This window comes from Protopterus annectens, chromosome 7.part0 (genome assembly GCF_019279795.1).
Source record: "Protopterus annectens isolate FY-2018-M chromosome 7.part0, PAN1.0, whole genome shotgun sequence".
Classification (NCBI taxonomy): Eukaryota; Metazoa; Chordata; order Ceratodontiformes; family Protopteridae; genus Protopterus; species Protopterus annectens.
The window spans coordinates 209,293,088-209,310,574 of NC_056739.1; the positions used below are offsets into that span (position 1 = coordinate 209,293,088).

At 45.1% G+C, this 17,487-nt stretch overlaps 1 protein-coding gene across 1 annotated transcript in view; it reads right to left on the minus strand.

The window, feature by feature from the left end:
• The window catches only part of LOC122806359 (GABA type A receptor-associated protein), a 382,115-nt gene that overhangs the window by 214,835 nt on the left and 149,793 nt on the right, over positions 1-17,487 (minus strand). The window contains exon 3 of the mRNA XM_044076709.1: positions 13,671-13,789. Coding sequence (XP_043932644.1) covers positions 13,671-13,789 — 119 coding nt within the window. The remainder of the gene's footprint in view (positions 1-13,670; positions 13,790-17,487) is intronic.

A 17,487-nucleotide genomic window follows, 5' to 3' on the forward strand; every position in this document is an offset into this window, starting at 1 on the left:
ACTTGGTAGCTCAAGGCTGTGTTCCACAGAGCCATGGCTAGTCTGCAGAGAGGGTACGAGTTGGTTCCCCCTTCTTGTTTATGTACCACAACAGTGGTGTTGTCTTCACCAATAACTGTCCTGGAAGAATGTGCTCCTTAAGGGCAGTCAGGGAATTCTATACAGCTAACATTTCTTTTTGCTTGATATGCAGGTGCATTTGACGCTGGTCCCATTCGCCCTGAATGCACTGCCCTGCCATGTGAGTCCGCCCATGCATAGTCTGATGCGTCTGTTAGGGTTTGGGTGGCAGGGGGTAGAGTAAAAGGCAGTCCCTTGTTGTGGTGGCAGGCCTCTGCCCACCAAAGGAATTCTGTCTTTATACAAGGAATGATAGAAATCATTGATTCCAGGTCCCGAGAATGTTGACACCACAGGCTTTTTAGATACCATTGTAGTTTCCTCATACGCAGTCTTGCATATGGAATTAGTAGAATGCAAGAGGCCATGAAACCCAGGGCTTGCAGGATTTTCCTTGCAGATAGCTGGGTCTTTGTGGCCAGTAGTTTGAAGTAGGCTGTCAAACTTTTTTCTCTGGCATGAGGTAAGCCATCTGGGAAGTTGTGTTCAAGCTTGCGCCCAGGAATACAATTTGTTGGCAGGGTACTAGATGAGATTTTTTAGTTTATGGTCTACCTCAGTGAGGTTAGCAGTTTCTTTACAAATGCCAGATGATTTAGTAGCACGTCCTGGCTTTCTGCCTGAATTAGACAATCGTCCAGGTATGGGTATATTTGAATATTTCTTTGCCTGCAAAATGCAAAAGCTAGAGCTAGGCACTTTGTGAATACCCCGGGCGCAGTAGATAAGCCAAAGAGAAGTGCAGAGAACTGATGGTGCATGTAGCCCGCTCTGAAGCGTAGTTATTTCCTGCAAGATTCCCTTATTGGAATGTGCAGGTAAGCTTCCTGTAAGTCCAAGGTTGCCAACCAGGCATCTTTTCCTAGCATGGGAAGCAGCTGATGAAGAGTTAGCATTTTAAATTTTGGGATTACCAAAAAGGTGTTTAGAATAGGAGAGGTCCAGGATAGGACGCCAGGAGCAGCCTTTTCTGGGTACCAGGAAAAGTCTTGAGTGAAAACCTTGTCCCCTTTCTTCTGATGGGACAGGCTGAATAGTCCTGATAGTTAGAAGAGAGAGAACCTGCTGTTGAGCCTCTGCCCACTGATTTGGGGGAAGGTCTGGCCAACCGTTTGGGGATAAGGTGTGGAAGTGGAATCTGTAGCCTTGGGAAACTATATTTAAAACCCAGTTGTCCTGGTAACAAGTTGCCAATTTTTTGCATGCAGGGCAATCTTTCCTCCTAAGGGAAAAGGCAGTTGAGTAGGGCTTGGAAGGTTTAAGGTTAAGCCATTGTGTCAGTTTTCCATATTGGGGTGACTTACTACTTTCAACTTTGGAAGTGGGAGCCCCCCACTGCTTAGGCCTGTGAGTACCTTGAAACTGTAGCCTAGGTGGGTCTGCTGTTCCTGGGTTTGGACTGAGAAGGCCTGGAAGAGGCAGGAAAGGACCAATTCTTAAAAGGCCAATGCCTACTAAATCTGGGAGGCTGTACTTGCAGGAAATCTTTAACAGTTTGCATAGATTTAGCTTTTTCCTCCATCTTAAGTACTACTTCTGCTTTGTTGCCAAACAGGCAGTCTTGGTTTAAGGGATCATCCAGTAATTTAGCTTTAACATGATCTGGCAAATTTTGCTGCTCAAGCCAAGCATGCCTTCTAAGAACAGACCCAGTGACTGCAGCCCTGTAAGATGCTTCTAGAGTCAAAACCACATTGCAAAGTATGTTTACCAACTTGTTCAGCAGAATGCATTAAATCCTGTAATTCTTTATTTCCAGCACAGTCAGGAATCAACATCATTTTCTGTTCAAGTTGTCCCATAATATGCTGCTACTTTAACATATGACACTGGCAGTTTAAGGCCCTAATGGCCAAAGTAGCAGAAGTGTATACCTTCTTACCCCATCTATCCAAAGTCCCTTGAATCAGAGGGGTAGGGTTTTTGGCAGTAGTAGCCTTAATGCCTTTAGGTCCCTGGGTCCGCAGTAGGATTCTTGAAGAGGAACTTGAGTCAGGTACCCTGTAATACCAGTCAAGTTTCCTGGGAGCCGGAGGTGTCTGCGGCCAGGCTAGATTCCAAGAAGGCATCATCTACAATGTTCAGGACAGGAGGGATAGCTAAAGGCCTGTGTTGAGGTAGGAGTAAGAATTCCCTAAGCCTCTTTTTGGAGTCAGAGTAATCCTGGCTTTCCCAGTGGAAATGCTCCCTAAGTGTGTGCAAGGTTTCACCAAAAGAAAAATCTTCTGGAGGGGAAGCAGGGGGTATGGAGTCCTCTGCATCAGAATCCTCATAGGTAGATGAGGGCAAATCCTGGTAATCAGAAGAAACAGAAATTTCAGAATCCTGATCAGAAGATTCAGAAAGAAAATCAGTCCTAGGTCTCTTAGAGGGAGAAGGCTGGCTTCCCCTAATTAAAGTAATAAGGTCTTCAGCCATTCTAATAATTTGTTTTTTAGGCATATGGGCCTGACCATGCAGTTTAGACGTCTATTTTCTAGGCGTGGGTCAGGTTTTAGGCCTTGAAGAAGAAGATGGTGTCAGTTTGAAATGCAAGTCAGTAGGCCTGAATACACCCTCAGAAGCCAGTGCCTGCAAAGCGGCTCCTGACCCATCCAAGGTAGAGACATCCGCAGGTTCCATGGTCGAAGGAGCATCTCGCAGCATACTGGACTCCGAATCTGAAGTAGCGGGTATCGGGGGCTGCAAAAGCGCCTCACTGAGTACCGGAGAACTGGCGACTAGCTTAACGGAAGTGTCATTGGCAGCTTTGGACCTATGTGGTCCTTCTCCGTCTATCTTTACGCTTTTTTCAGAATGTCGGATGGCTTACCGAAGCCACTTCTGGATAATTAAACAGAGTACCGAAATAGTTGAATGCAAAAATGAACAGACAACGAATAGTGTGAGGATTGAATAAGAGACAAAACCGACAGCGAGGGACGTCATGGTCTGGGCCTAAGCAAGGAATGCAGTACGAATGAAAATCTTTGAGGTATTTCCTTTTCACAGGTAATACAATTGTTAACTTTTACTGACTTGTTAAGAGCAAGAAAAAGATCCCCAATGGGGTACTTAGCTTTTTTAAAGACTTCGGTTCTGAAACTCGAAAACGAACATTTCAGGAGTTGGCCGACCGGCACTTGTGAACAGCTTCTGCTTCGGGCACCCCGCTGCAAGAAAGACTGATGTAATGGCGTCGGCTGCATGCTTTATACCGCTGACTACCTGATGTCATGGAAGGAGAGAGCGCAACTGACGCGGGACCCAAGACTTTTGATAATCGGGCTACCTGCAAGCAGATAACCCAAATGTAATGACTGCAACAGTAAAACACAAAGAACATCTGGAACCAAACTCATTCAAACTTCTAATACACAGGTGGGGGACACCAGAGGTGGACCTCTTTGCTCCCCCCCCAAAACCAACTAAACAAATTTTGCACCAGAATTCCCCACAGCCAAGCTTGGAAAGTGAATGCCGTATCCTTCACATGAGAAAACCTCTCAATCTATGCCTTTCCCAATCTATGCCTTTCCCTCTTTGCCCCTCCTTCCAAAAGTACTCCTCAAGATCAAACAAGACAGGCCAAGGACAATCCTCATTGCACCAGACTGGCCATGTCAGCACTGGCACCCACTCCGACACAGTCTGACAGCAGTGCCACCTTGGCACCTAGAGCAGACTCCCTCTCTGCTGTCCCAGCAGGAGGAACAGATTTTGCATCCTCAGCTGCAAACCCTGAACCTGGCAGCCTGGCTTATTCCCTGAATACATCACCAGCAACCCTCAGCAAACAGGTGCTGGACGTTATGCTTGAGGCCAGGAGGCCCAGTACTAAGAAATCCTATTCAGAAAAGTAGGATACTGTTCTTGAAGCCAGTCTCAAGGGAAGGACACAGCCATGCCCTCCTTGCCTCAAATCCTAGATTACCTAGCAGAGCTGTTCCACAAAGGCCTAGCCTTCTAATCAATTAAGATTCATGCCTCTGCCATCTCAGCTCATTACAATACTGAGCCACCCCCTCTTCTCTCACCCTCTGATCAAACAGTTCCTGACAGGAGATAACAATTTAAGACACCCAAGCAGAGCTGCCACTCCTGCCTGAGATCTTAACTTTGTACTAGAGAAGCTCATGCTTCCCATTTTTGAGCCTGCTGCTACAACAAAGTTAAAATCCCTCTCTTGGAAAACAGCCTTACTTGCTAACCATCACACTTCAGCAAGAAGAGTGCCTGAGTTACAGGCCCTTATGGCTGTGGAACCCTTCACTATCTTCCATGCGGACAGGGTTTCCCTCAGGACTAACCCATCTTTTATGCCCAAGGGGGTATCCAGTGTGGCTTTAAACCGATCCATCCATTTGCCAACCTTTTTTCCTAATCCTCAGCATAAAAGGGAAAGGATCCTGCTAATCCTCAGAGTAAAGGGGAAAGGATCCTGCACCTCTTGGACGTGCACACCCAGCTCAGGTTCTACCTTGACAGGACTAAACGTTTCAGAAAATCTGACCAGCTGCTAGTCAGCTTTGCTACAGGGGCAGAGGGCAAGACCATTTCAAAGCAAACCATTTCTAAATGGATAGCACACTGCATCCATTTCTGCTACAAACACCATGGAAAACCTACCCCACAGGGGATCAGGCCTCATTCCACTAGCGCTACCTCAACCTCTACAGCTTTTCTCAGGGGAGTCCCTACCAGGGACATCCTGGAAGCTGCTACCTGGAGTTCTGTACACACCTTCACTAAGCATTACCACTTGCCTATCTTTTCTAAATCCAGAGCTGGATTTGCCACAGCAGTCTTACAAGGCCTGCTAGCCAGCCCTACTACTTCGTGACTGCCTCCTCCCTTCCTCAGCTTTGGGAATCAACCCAAGTGTGATGACTGCAACAGTGAAACACTAAGAACATAGTACAGTTGTGTACACTTGCCATAAATGTAGATGTTAGACTGTAATCAATGTTGCAGTCCTGGTTACCATCCCTCTTGCCCCCCTGTCTTTCTATACTTTCTACCTATCCTTTTTTGGCCATATCTTATGGAAATGGTATTTACTTTTTACTGGAGGTGTTCCACACCATTTGGTTGCTTCCTATTTTGGGGACTCCTGACATCTAGAACAAGGAAAAACTGATGTAATGGCGTCTGCTTTATGATTTATACCCCTAGCAACCTGACATCATGGATGAGGTGACAGCATCCAATGCAGAAATCCCAAGACTCTGTTATTCGGGCCAACTGAGGGCTACCTGCAGGCAGATAACCCAAGTGTGATGACTGCAACAGTGAATACACTCGCACATCTATATTTATGTAAGTGTACACAACTGTACTTTCTGAATGGTGGTTTACTTCTGATCTGATCCTCTGAAGCCTTTCTAATGGGAATGATGCAAATCCCGCGACTGTGTCTAGTATAGTTCCAATAAATTCTAGCTGTTGTGTGGTTTCCAAATGGGATTTATTGTAATTCCTAAGATGGTGCAAAGATGAAGGGTGTAATCTCTTAACTTTACAAGCCGATGCTTGGTGGTAGCAGTAAGGAGCCAGTCGTCAAGATATGGAAACACTCTGATGTCTAGCAGTCTGAGATGCGTTGCTACCACTGCCATGCATTTGATGAGGCCAAAGGGCAGTGTCCTGAACTGATAGTGACTGGCTCCCAGCAAGAAGCACAGGAATCTTCCAGAGCACTTGTCCATTTTTATGTGGTAATACACATCCTGAAGATCTACTGAGCACATCCAGTCATCTTTTTCCAAAAATGGAAGTATTGACTGTACAGACACCATCCAGAATTAGGATTTTTGATCCGATTTGTTCAACTGGCTGAGATCCAAAATCAGTTTGCAGTCTCCTGTTTTTTGGGGCACTAAAAAGAACCTTTAGTAGATTCCGGATCCTTTCTGGTCTGATGGGACTGATTGGATGACTCTCTTGTCGAGCAGTTTTTGGATTTCTAAGACTGCTGCTTCCCTGTGACTGGGTAGAATGTCCGGGAGTATCTTTTGTTTGTTTTGGTTTTGTTGAAAGGGGAATGATGTACCACTCATTAAAGGTTTCCCTGCACCCATTTGTCAGATGTCATTTGTAGCCAGGCAGATTGGTACAGGGATAATAGTCTCCTGACTCCCTCTAGAGGAAGGCAATCGGGTCTCTGTTCAGGAGCACTGGTAGGAGTTACCCGAGAAGAAATCTCTAGGCCCCTGGTTCTGTGGGCCACTTCTGCCTCTTGGATGGCATCTTCCATTATTACTTCTCCCTCTGCCCTGGGAGAAGCCCTTGCCCTGTGAGTCTTGGAAAGGCCCTTGGGGTCTTTTTGAAGCACAGCCTCCCACTTCTCTGGTTCCTAGAATAGGGCCGTTGAGGAATGGAGAAGCGTTCACCCACAGCAGAAAGACTTCCCATCTTCCTCACATTTGACTAGTGTGTCAAACTTTGGGTCCAAACAGAGATGATCCGTCAAATGGAACATTGACAAAAGAAGATTTAAATGGCTCCGCAAAGTCACACAAGTGCATCTAGGTGCGTCTCCTGATGGCTATGCCTGAACCTGCTGCTCTCGTCGTCCCTTCAGCTACATGGGCAACTGGCCTCATGGACAAATTAGAAATAGATTCAAAGGTGGCGAGCTGACAGGTAACTTATCTTGGACCCCTTCAGCTACTGCACCTGAGAAAGTGTCTGAAATCTCTTTGATCAGATCTCTCTGCAAACTAGTGAAGTGTGTCATATAATTCAACGACCTGAGAGCTAAGGTCGAAGCAGCGTATACGTGCTTCCCAAACCTATCCATAGTCCTAGACTCCTTGTCAGGAGAATGAATAGTAGAATTTTCTTCTGCAAGCTCCTTTTTGGTGGCTGCTGCTATCAACCATGGCATCTACAGGAATTCCCTTGGCCCAGTGTTCTTCATCCTTGGGGGCAGACAGAATATGTGCAGGTCTCTTGGTGATTGGCTCTATCGAATCAGGAATCTTCCAGGCCTGCTGAGCAATCAATTTAATAAGCTCGTCAGCGGGTGGAGAGATCCAAGATGTAGACGGCTGGGCACAGAAAGTCTCCAGGTATACAGATTCCTCTGAGAAAAGTTAGAGGGAAATCCAACCACTACTTTGCTTCAGAATTTCTACGATGTCCCAGAAGGAAGCAATTAGGGAGTGACCAAGGGGAACCTTCCTCTTCATCAAAATCAGCATCCTCTGTGAAATACTCTTCCAGGGAGTTAAAGTGCTTCCTCTTGCACGTTTCTGTCAAAAGGTACCTCTTTGGTGCAATGTTCTGAAGAGAAATCCGAAGAAATCACCTTGATGGATCATTCCTGAGGCTTCTGTGCCTCTGCCCCAGGGATGAGCCTGGAGGAAGCTCCGGTTGACAGGATGTACAAGACATTTGGCCCGACAGGGATGGCATAGACTGAGTCAACAATGGACAAAGCCTTCTCCATGGCCTGAAAGGCAGGACCCCCATAGAGGGATGGGAGCCCGTAAATGAAATAGACTCCTTCAGAACCATGGTCCCACCAAGCACCGAGGAAGCCACTTTTGTGGCAGAAGCCAAGGCCAAGCTTACAAATGCCAAGTCCCCGAGGGGCATGGAGGGCTCCGAAAGTATTGAAGTCTAACTCTGCCCCTCGGAACTAGCAACAAAGCCTCACCCTCGGGAGGTCTCAGTTTCCAAAAACCAGAAGAGCTCAAGGCAATTATCAGTGCCAGAGAAGGAGCTCTAACCGTCACAAGGCAGTAGGATACAGGAAAGTCAGTGCCAGGGGCTCCGAAATCTTGGAGTCGGAGGAGGAATCTGAATGGGTGTCAAGAAAGGACCGGCACTGGAGCCAAGTTGGCTTGGAACCAAGGGTGGAGGCAATCCCCACGCCGTCAGGAGCTGGTTGATCCATCTCATATCTGGACTTGGAAAGGTTCTTAGAAGACCAAATAGAGGAAGCTGATGGGGACATAGGTGGCCTTGGTGGACGGTCAAACGGGTCAGCCGATGGAGAGTAAGAAGTCCTTGGTAATGTAATAAGCTGAAGCTGCTTTGGTACCAAGGGTACAGTTGGTACCGAAGCTTCAGATGTCTGCACTGAAGTTAGAGTCAAAGTTAAGTCATCTTTACCTATCGGTGCCAAAGATGCAATCGACACCAACGGAGGTTTGGTCAATTTTGCAGGCAGTTCCGAGAAACTTGTTGAAACCAAATGCGATAATTTGTTTAGTTTTAGAAGAGGAGGAGGAAGAGCTGGCTTCAGTCTTGAGACCAGATATCACCTCTTCAAAATCACCCTTCAGTAGTGCCTTTAAAATAAGCTAGTTTCTCCACTCTGTCAAGGTTCTGGTGGAAAAACCATGACAAATAGCACAATTCTCCTGGAGATGGACAGAACCTAGACAGTAAACACAAAAGGTGTGTCCATCCAAGATGGGCATTTTCCTATCACATTTTTGGCACTTCAAACCCAGAGGTGCGGTGCCCTTAGTAGACTTATCGGCCATAGACAAAAAAAAAAAAAAAAAAAAAAAAAGGGGCCTAAGCCACGTTAATACACCACACAGGACAGAGAGAGAGAGAGAGTCTGAATAGAAAAGAGAAAAATCACCAATGATGGTAATATAGATTACCTTGTGGTAAAAGAAGCAGGGAAAGGAAGTACCAACAATGGAACGTTAGATTACCTAACAGTAGAAAACGAAGTAAGGGGAAGAAAAGAGTCATGCACTCGCTTATATGATGAGCGGGTAGAAATACAGAAAAGGAAGAATATAATTATAAAAGATAAGGACAAAAAAAAATGCAAAACTCACAACAATATACTTTCAAGCCTCGAGAGATTGGTTGAACACATCTGACACCACAATGTGGCAAACAAGATCTGAGGTAATTTAGTGAGGAGCATTATGGGTAGAGCCTAGCTCGAGAGTTTTGGGAGGCCAAGCTGGAAAAAAATGGCAGAGTCTGTTCTGAGGCTCAGAAATGAGCCCACGGTCAAGTATTGAATGAAGACTCAGCATCAGATTTATTATTATTACTATCCTCATACAGAGTTCAAATGCTGTCTGGGTGGGAGACATATCCTTGGCCAGAACCACAGCACTTCCTGATCATCAGGGATGTGAATGCCTGAAATCAAGCCTTTATTGGCCAACATCAGGCAATGAAAATTAGTTCTGAGGCATGAAATTAGTAGGAATGACGGGAAGGTATGCAGCGAGTCCCCCATTCTGCAGAATGAAGATGTCCACCTCTGAATATCCATTGCTGCTACATCACACAGAAAAGAAGAGTATATACTCGGAACAAAAACTAACTTTGTACATCACTTTAAGTCAACTTGGGCCAAACTCTGCCTCTGAATCCAAGACAGGACTGGAAAACTAGCTCAGTGTGCATCTGTGAGGTCATTCACTTCTTCAGAGAAGGGAAATGCTGAAGGAACTATGCCCTTGTCTACTGGCTACAGCCAAATGATCACTTCCAGCCTAAAAAAGGGAAGCACTTGCACTGGCCCCCACCCCATTAATTTGGATGCCACAATACAGGGCAGTCGGCATGGTTAAATTAGAAGAGATTATAGAAGGTGGATCATCTACAACACCTTCAGTGTCAAAAACAGCTGTAAGCTGTAACATGAAGATACACAGCCCCCCCCCCCCTCTCTAAAGGGACCACCTTCCCTTGTACTGTGTGAGAGGCTGACATGGCTCCACGTCTCAAACAGTATCCTGCATTAGAACTGGAGATAATGTGGCTGACTAATGCACTCTACATTCTGGAGCAGATGTCCCAACACCATAAAGTTATCTGCTAGCATATGGTGAGTGAATCCACTGAAACATCACAGTATACTGCAACATCTGCATCTCTAGGCATTGCAAATGGCATAAGATGATAATGGAGGATCAGAAGGCACAGATGACTTAAGCCTAGTCAAAGTTCCACCTCCACTGCATCTTCACCTCCAGGGTTTTCCTTCTAACAGAGGACAAAATTGCAAATAAAAAATAACTTTCATTTCTGTGTAAGTGTATTTTTGCCCTCACTATGAAGTGTTGGACCTTTGTAAGAAATCTGCAAAGAAATATGGGGTGTGAACAAGGGGTGGGATATAGGGAACAAAGCCCTCCATAACCTCACCCCACAAATAAAAATCTGTTAACTCTGCATTTGCAACTTTGGATTTCAAAACAGAAAGCCTCACCCACCCTGCCAAAGCCATGACCTCATGGGGCCTTCTCCCTCCTACAAAAGGAATGAATGAAAGAGGGGTGTCCATTTCCATGTCTATTAAGACTGCCTCAAAATTTTTCTTTAATCTAGATGTACAGCAAAATGTTTCTGGGGGAAGGGACAGAAGCAAAAGTTGTCATTTTTTGACCGCAACAGTTTATAAAGTGTCAAAAGCAGGAACATCTCAAAGATAATGGACTGGGTCCACTGACTCCTCAAAAGAACACAAATGCAGAAGTATCACACCAGCCATTACCTCAAAGCATGGGCTTTATTAGGGACTCGCTTAAGGCTAAGGGCAAGGGCAAGCACATGACACTTACTGTGCCTCAGATGAGAAGGAACCTATGCAAGAATGTGCAAGTACCAAAGGGAGCACACACGAGAAAGAGGCTTACATTAGGCTTGCTTTTGCCATCAGTCTACATTACACAAGAGTGAAGTCACACATGGGCAACTCAAGCACCCACCACACAAACAGGCTAGGATTAACTACAAGTCCTAGAGTGACAACATAATGTCACACTATCAAAACAGACAGCCCCCTTGGGCTTGGGGAATAGTCTTTGAAGGGAGAAGTCTGCCACAAACGCTCACAGATTGGATAACCTGACAGACTGCTCCCAAAGGTCATTTGAACGGCCTCAAGGTCCAGCCAATCAAACTGAGGCTGTGAGGTGCTGGTCACTCTCAATGCACACTTCCCCATAAGAAAGGAAACCACTGGGAGCACACCTCTTCCAGTAGGGGGAGACTAATGATAGCTTGTTTACCTAGAACACTTAACATTAATGGGTCTAGAAATCCCCCTTAGCAGTACAGTTACACACTTAACTCAGCACTAATCTTCAACCTACCCTCAATGCTTTGAACCTTGTGGCAAGTCTCTTACTGATGCCTAGCTTATGCCTATCCCAATGCAACCACCCACCAGCACCTTTTAGGACACAAGAGAAAGTCATTTCTCTCTCTCTGGTGTCAAGTGGTAGGGTCAAACATCTGGCACCTGTGGTAATGCCCAGTATCATGCTCCTCCTACAGCTATAGCACAGGCAATTCCAGTACAGGCTTTGGTTGCTTGTTCTGGCACGCACAGGATTTCTGTCTAAGCACAACAGAGTGGCATACAAACACTACATAAAACACACCAAAGGCCAGCAAATGTAGTTCCAATAGTTTATTGTAGACAAAAAGGTGCTGGTAAACGCACCAACATAAATACTCAAGTCCTCAGACTAGTTTCGGCATACGCCTTCTTCAGTGAGGAGGAAAAAATAATAATACAAACACTACAACTATAATCCAAACTGAGCAATTAGTACAAAAAATGGAAGCTCAAGTATTGGGCTGGTACAGGCGCAGGACCAATGACAACAGCATGCATCAACACCAAGTGAGTATAACCAGAGCATGGGGATCTGGTTGGAACCACTGCCCCCCCCCCCCCCCAAAAAAAAAAAAAAAACTTCATTAACTCATTCCCTCCAATAGACCTTAGAAATTTGAACTGCAACATCCAATGGGTGTAGCCCAAGCTTTTTGACTGAAATATGTAGACAATTTGATTCTAACAAAATGTCCACATCTCTAGAACCAGGGAGATTACTGAATTATAAATGGCAAACTATTCTTACAGTGGCAGTATTCTTCAGGTTCTAAGTCTTAAATTAAATTTAATAAGTCACAATAGACAATAACTATTAAGTTTGTAATTTTGTAAACTTACAATAATCCCAGCAATCACTGAAGTTACACATACTGTCATCAGCATTTTGTTCCATCCAGCTGAGAGCTTTCATATGGGCTAAGCAGTTCTGCGTGTTACTTGGTTGTCGAGACATTTAGAAAAAACATGACATTTATCACAAAATAAAAATTATTATATGAGCAACAATTAGTATCTCTTTACCCATAACAGACAGATGTTAACTATCCACACAGTTGAGTTTGCCATTATATACACTAAGATCATCTTCTTTCGGCTGCTCCCATTATGGATCATCAATTTCCATTTCGTCCTGTCCTCTGCATCTTGCTCGGTCACACCAACCACCTGCACATCCTCTCTCACCACATCCATAAACCTTATCTTAGGCCTTCCTCTTTTCCTGTTACTTGGCAGCTTCATCCTTAGCATCTTTTTCCCAATATACTCTGCATCCCTCCTCAGCATATGTCCAAACCAACGTAATCTTGCCTCTCTGGCTTAGTCTCCAAACCTTCTAACCTGTGCTGATCCTCTAATATACTTATTCCTAACCCTGTCCACCCTTATCACAGCCAGTACAAATCTTAACATCTTTAACTCTGCCATGTCCAGCTTGGACTCCTGCCTTTGTCAATGCCACTGTCTACAACCCATATAACATAGCTGGTCTCACTACCCTCTTGTAGACCTTCCCTTTCACACTTACTGGTACTAGACTGTCACAAATCACTCACGACACTTTTCCACCCACTCCTTCCTGCCTGCATTCTCTTCTTCACCTCTCTTCCACACACACCATTACTCTGAACTGTTGATCCCAAGTTTTTGATCTCATCCACCTTCGCCACCTCTACTTTCTGCATCCTCACCATTCCTCTATCCTCCCTCTCATTCTCACACATATATTCTTATCCTAGTCCTGTTGACCTTCATTCCGTTTCTCTCTAGAGCATATCTCCACCTCTCCAGGGTCTCCTCCACCTGTTCCCTACACTCACTACAGATCACAATGTCATCTGCAAACATCATAGTCCACAGGGACTCCTTTCTGATCACGTCTGTCAACCTGTCCATCACCATTGCAAATAAGAAAGGGCTCAGAGCTGATCCTTGATGTAATCCCACTTCAACCTTAAACGCATCAGTCACTCCCACCACAGAACTCACCACTGTCACACTACCCGTGTACATATCCTGTACCATTCTTACATACTTCTCTGACACTCCCGACTTCCTCATACAATAACACAACTCCTCTCACTTTACGAGGACATATTTTAATACTTTGTATGTAGTAAGGTTACAGAATTATTGATGTAAATATAAACAAGCAATATTTGATGCCTAGAAGTATTAATAGGGTGCAACTTCAGAAGCACCTGGAGGCATCAATCAGCTATAATGAGTTAAATGTATAGGATTTCTGTTGTAGTTATAGGTAAATAAAGAAGGGGGGAATACTGAACTATAAAAACTGCAGTTCTGCAAGACCAGTGCATTTCAAAAGCTACTACCTTCAGGTGTGCCTTAGTACTATAGGCTGCTTGCAAACCAAATGGATACCACCACAATGTTAAACTGTTCAGCTTCTTCAAAAACATGGGCAAAGATGCCACTAAGAGCAAAAACTGACCTGATAAAGCTGTCCCATCGTGGCACTGGTAGGTGGAATTACATTGTTAACAAAGAAGAACAGAGCATCTTCAGCTCGCAGGTGTATTCGCTTACGGATCAGGAAGTAGAACTGCCCCACTGTTCAGAAATAAAAATAATATTTAGAGCAACTTGAAATGCCAGTGCAATTTTGCTTGCATTTAAAACATCAGTGCTATGATAACAGGAGGCTGCTTTGAACACTGCTACTTATTTATATGACAAATTCAGCTAAAAAGCAGCTCCTTAACTACCCCCACCACCCCCAGTTACAACCCCAGTAAAACTGTTGTGGCACAAAGGAGGGGGAAAGTGACTCAGTTCAAAATTCTGTAATAAGAATGTCAAGAAAGTATTTAAAGCAGTCATCTGTGAGGCAGATGCCCAGTTCAGTACAACATTACGTCTTTCTCAAAGACGGTCAATCACAGTCATACAACCTGGAAAGTTAGGTCACCCGAGAAGAGCTCTAGAAAGGCTCTCAAATAATCTGAGCTGATGTTGGTCTCATCTGTACATTAACTGTACCACAGGCATACCCAGCCAAACAAGAATAAAGTTCCTCACCAGCAGCAGATTCCACTGGCACAGAAGGATAAAGTCTTAACTATATTCTAGGTGACCAGAGATCAGTTAGCAGCTCAGACACTTGACAATAATGGCAGGACAAGATGGTCATGTCCATCCTGGGTAGGAAGGGGGCAATACAGGGCCATTCAATGCCACAATCACCCAAAGAAGGAGTGGTGGCATTCTGCCACTAAGCCACTTAAGTGATAACATTCATTGAAAGCACACAGGACAGTACACCCACATCAAGGAAATAACTGCAGTCCCCAAAGTAAGGTGGGTTATCTGTTAGCCATGCCCATGGAAGGGGTTAAACCTAAATATACACCCCCATGCCAGGCTACCAGAAACTGCAATTATTACCACTAGGTCTATCTGCATGACAACTTCCCCAACTAGACACTGCCCTCACTAGAGAATATCCAGGCTGGGGGAATGAGCTGGCATGGCTGATGGTGCAGACATGATTGTCAGCAAGCAAAGAAGAAAATACTCCGAAGCGATGTATACCACTACAAAAAATGATGTACTTAATTACAGTTGCGTGAATAACTTTCATAAAAGGTAGCTGTTTGAGTAGATCACTGCTGTATTACTCCTCACAAATGGGACTTATCCATACATCCAGGCAAGCTACAAAGCTCAGGCACTTTCCACTTTCGCGCATATCCTCCCTTAATAAAAGTTAACATGCTAGCATGAAGGGTGTACAAATGCATCAAAAAGTACAGTTTTGTACCTACCATAAATGTAGATGTTAGAGTGTATACCCTGCCGCAGTCATCACACTTGGGTTAACCTGCCGTCAGGCGGTCCCGCAGTCGGCCCGAATTCCAAAGTCTTGGTCCAGTGTCTGTTGCTGTCGCTTCTTCCCTGACGTCAGAGCGCCACGGGTATATCAGAGGCATCCAACGCCACAATCCTTAGGTACAAGTAAATACACCGCAGAGGTAGTAAAGAATATAGTGGAAGAGATCAGTTCAGCTAGTCCAGAGGGGATGGAGGGAGGGTAACCTGGACTGCAGCAGGGTATACACTCTAACATCTACATTTATGGTAGGTACAAAACTGTACTATGTTCATCGTGGTACCCTGCTGCAGTCATCACACTTGGATAGAATACCAAAGCTAAGGATGGGAGGTGGAGTCAAACAGGGTTAGAGGAGGCTAGAAGGCCCTGCAAAACTGCAGTTGGCACCCCCCTGAGGAAGGCTGTAGATGTAGCTGCTGCCCTGGTAGAGTGGGGCCTTATGGTAGCAGGAACTGGTTTTCCATGGTGGGTGTAGCAAAAATGTATGCAATGTCCTATCCATTTCGAAATGGTCTGTTTTGAGATAGCCTTTCTTTGTGATGCTGTAGCATAGGATACAAAAAGCTGGTCAGATTTTCTGAAAACCTTAGTTTTATCCAAGCAGTAACGTAGCTGTCTGTGAATGTCCAAGGAATGCAGGAGTCTTTCTCCTTTGTTCTGTGGATTTGGAAAGAAGGTGGGTAAATGAATGGTTTGATTTAGAGCCACACTGGATACCACCTTAGGCATAAAGAAGGGGTTAGTTCGTAGAGAAACTCTGTCTTGATGAAAAATGAGGAAAGACTACTGCCATTAGTGCCTGAAGCTCCGAAACTCTTCTAGCTGAAGTGATTGCTAGCAGCAGGGCAGTCTTCCATGATATAAACTTTAAATCAGCTGAGAAAGCTGGCTCAAAAGGAGGTAGCGTGAGTTTTTCCAGAACAAAGTTGAGGTCCCAAGTAGGCGTCGACGCTCTCCTGGGAGGCCTAATGTTTTTGGCCCCTCTGAGAAACTGTCTCAGGAGTGGATGTGAAAATAAGGGAGGATCCATGTTGTAGTGAGCAGAAATAGCTGAGGCGTGGATTTTAATAGACGAAAAAGAAAGCCCTTTGTGTAGCATCTCGGCTAGATATTGCGAAATCTGAGGTATGTCTGGCTGAGGGGTATTTTGGCCTTTAGCTTGGTTCCAGGCGCAAAACCTTTTCCATTTGTCTGAGTAGGCTTTCCTGGTGCTAGGCCTCCTGGCCTCCAGAATAACTTCCATAACAGCTTGTGAGAGGAGCTGGCTGGTTGCTTAGGTGATTTGCCATGCAGCCAAGTTTAAGGTTTTGAGCTGGCTGTGTAGCATCGGATTGTCTTGCTGTGTGAGCAGGTGGGTAATTTGTGGTAGAATCCATGGTGGGCCCTGGGCCATATTCCTTAATAGTGGGTACCAGTGCTGGAGTGGCCAGTCTGGGGCAATGAATATCATTCGGGGTCTCTCCATCCTGACTTTCAGTAGCACCTTTGTGAGAAGGGGTAGTGGAGGAAAGGCATATACAGTTAGCATTTTCCAACTGAATGAGAGAGCGTCCACTTTCCAAGCTTGATGGTGAAAAGTCCTTGTGCAAAACTTTGTTAGCTGATAGTTTTGAGGGCTGACAAACAGGTCTATGTCTGGGAGCCCCCATTTTTGAGTTATCATTGTGAATACTTGTGGATCCAGTTTCCATTCGTGGGGATCCATGATGTTTCTGCTTAGGTCGTCTACCAATGTGTTTTTTTTTTCCTGGCAGGAATTGAGCTTGTAAATGAACTTGGTAAGCCAGTGCTGTTTTCCACAAGGACATTGCTTGCCTGCATAGAGGGTAAGAGTGTGTAGAGGGTAGGAGTGTGTACCCCCCTTGTTTATGTACCACATTACTGTGGTGTTGTCTGTCCTTATGATAAGCTGTCCTGGATGTAAGAGGTCCTTGAAGGCTGTCAGAGCATTTTGTACAGCTAGCATTTCTTTTTGATTGATGTGCAGATTCCTTTGATCTGCTGCCCATATGCCTTGAACGCACCGCCCTACCATGTGTGCCCCCAGGCATAGTCCGATGCATCTGTTGTCATAGTTTGCCTGGCTGGGGGTAGGGTGAAAGGCTGACCCTTGTGGAGGTGACATGCCTGTGACCACCATAGAAACTCCTGTTGAAGGCAGGGAATGAGATTTATCATAGTTTCCAAGCTGTGGCTGTGTTGAGTCCATACGCTTTTTAGATACCATTGTAATTTCCTCATATGCAGTTTTGCAAATGGTATTAGTAGTATGCAAGATGCCATGAAGCCCAAGGCCTGCAGAATTTTTCTTGCAGGGAGTTGGGTCTTTGTTGCCATTGTTCTGAAGTATTGAGTTAATTGTAGTTGTTTGTCTGACGTCAGATAAGCCATCTGCGCCGTTGTATTCAAGCTGGCA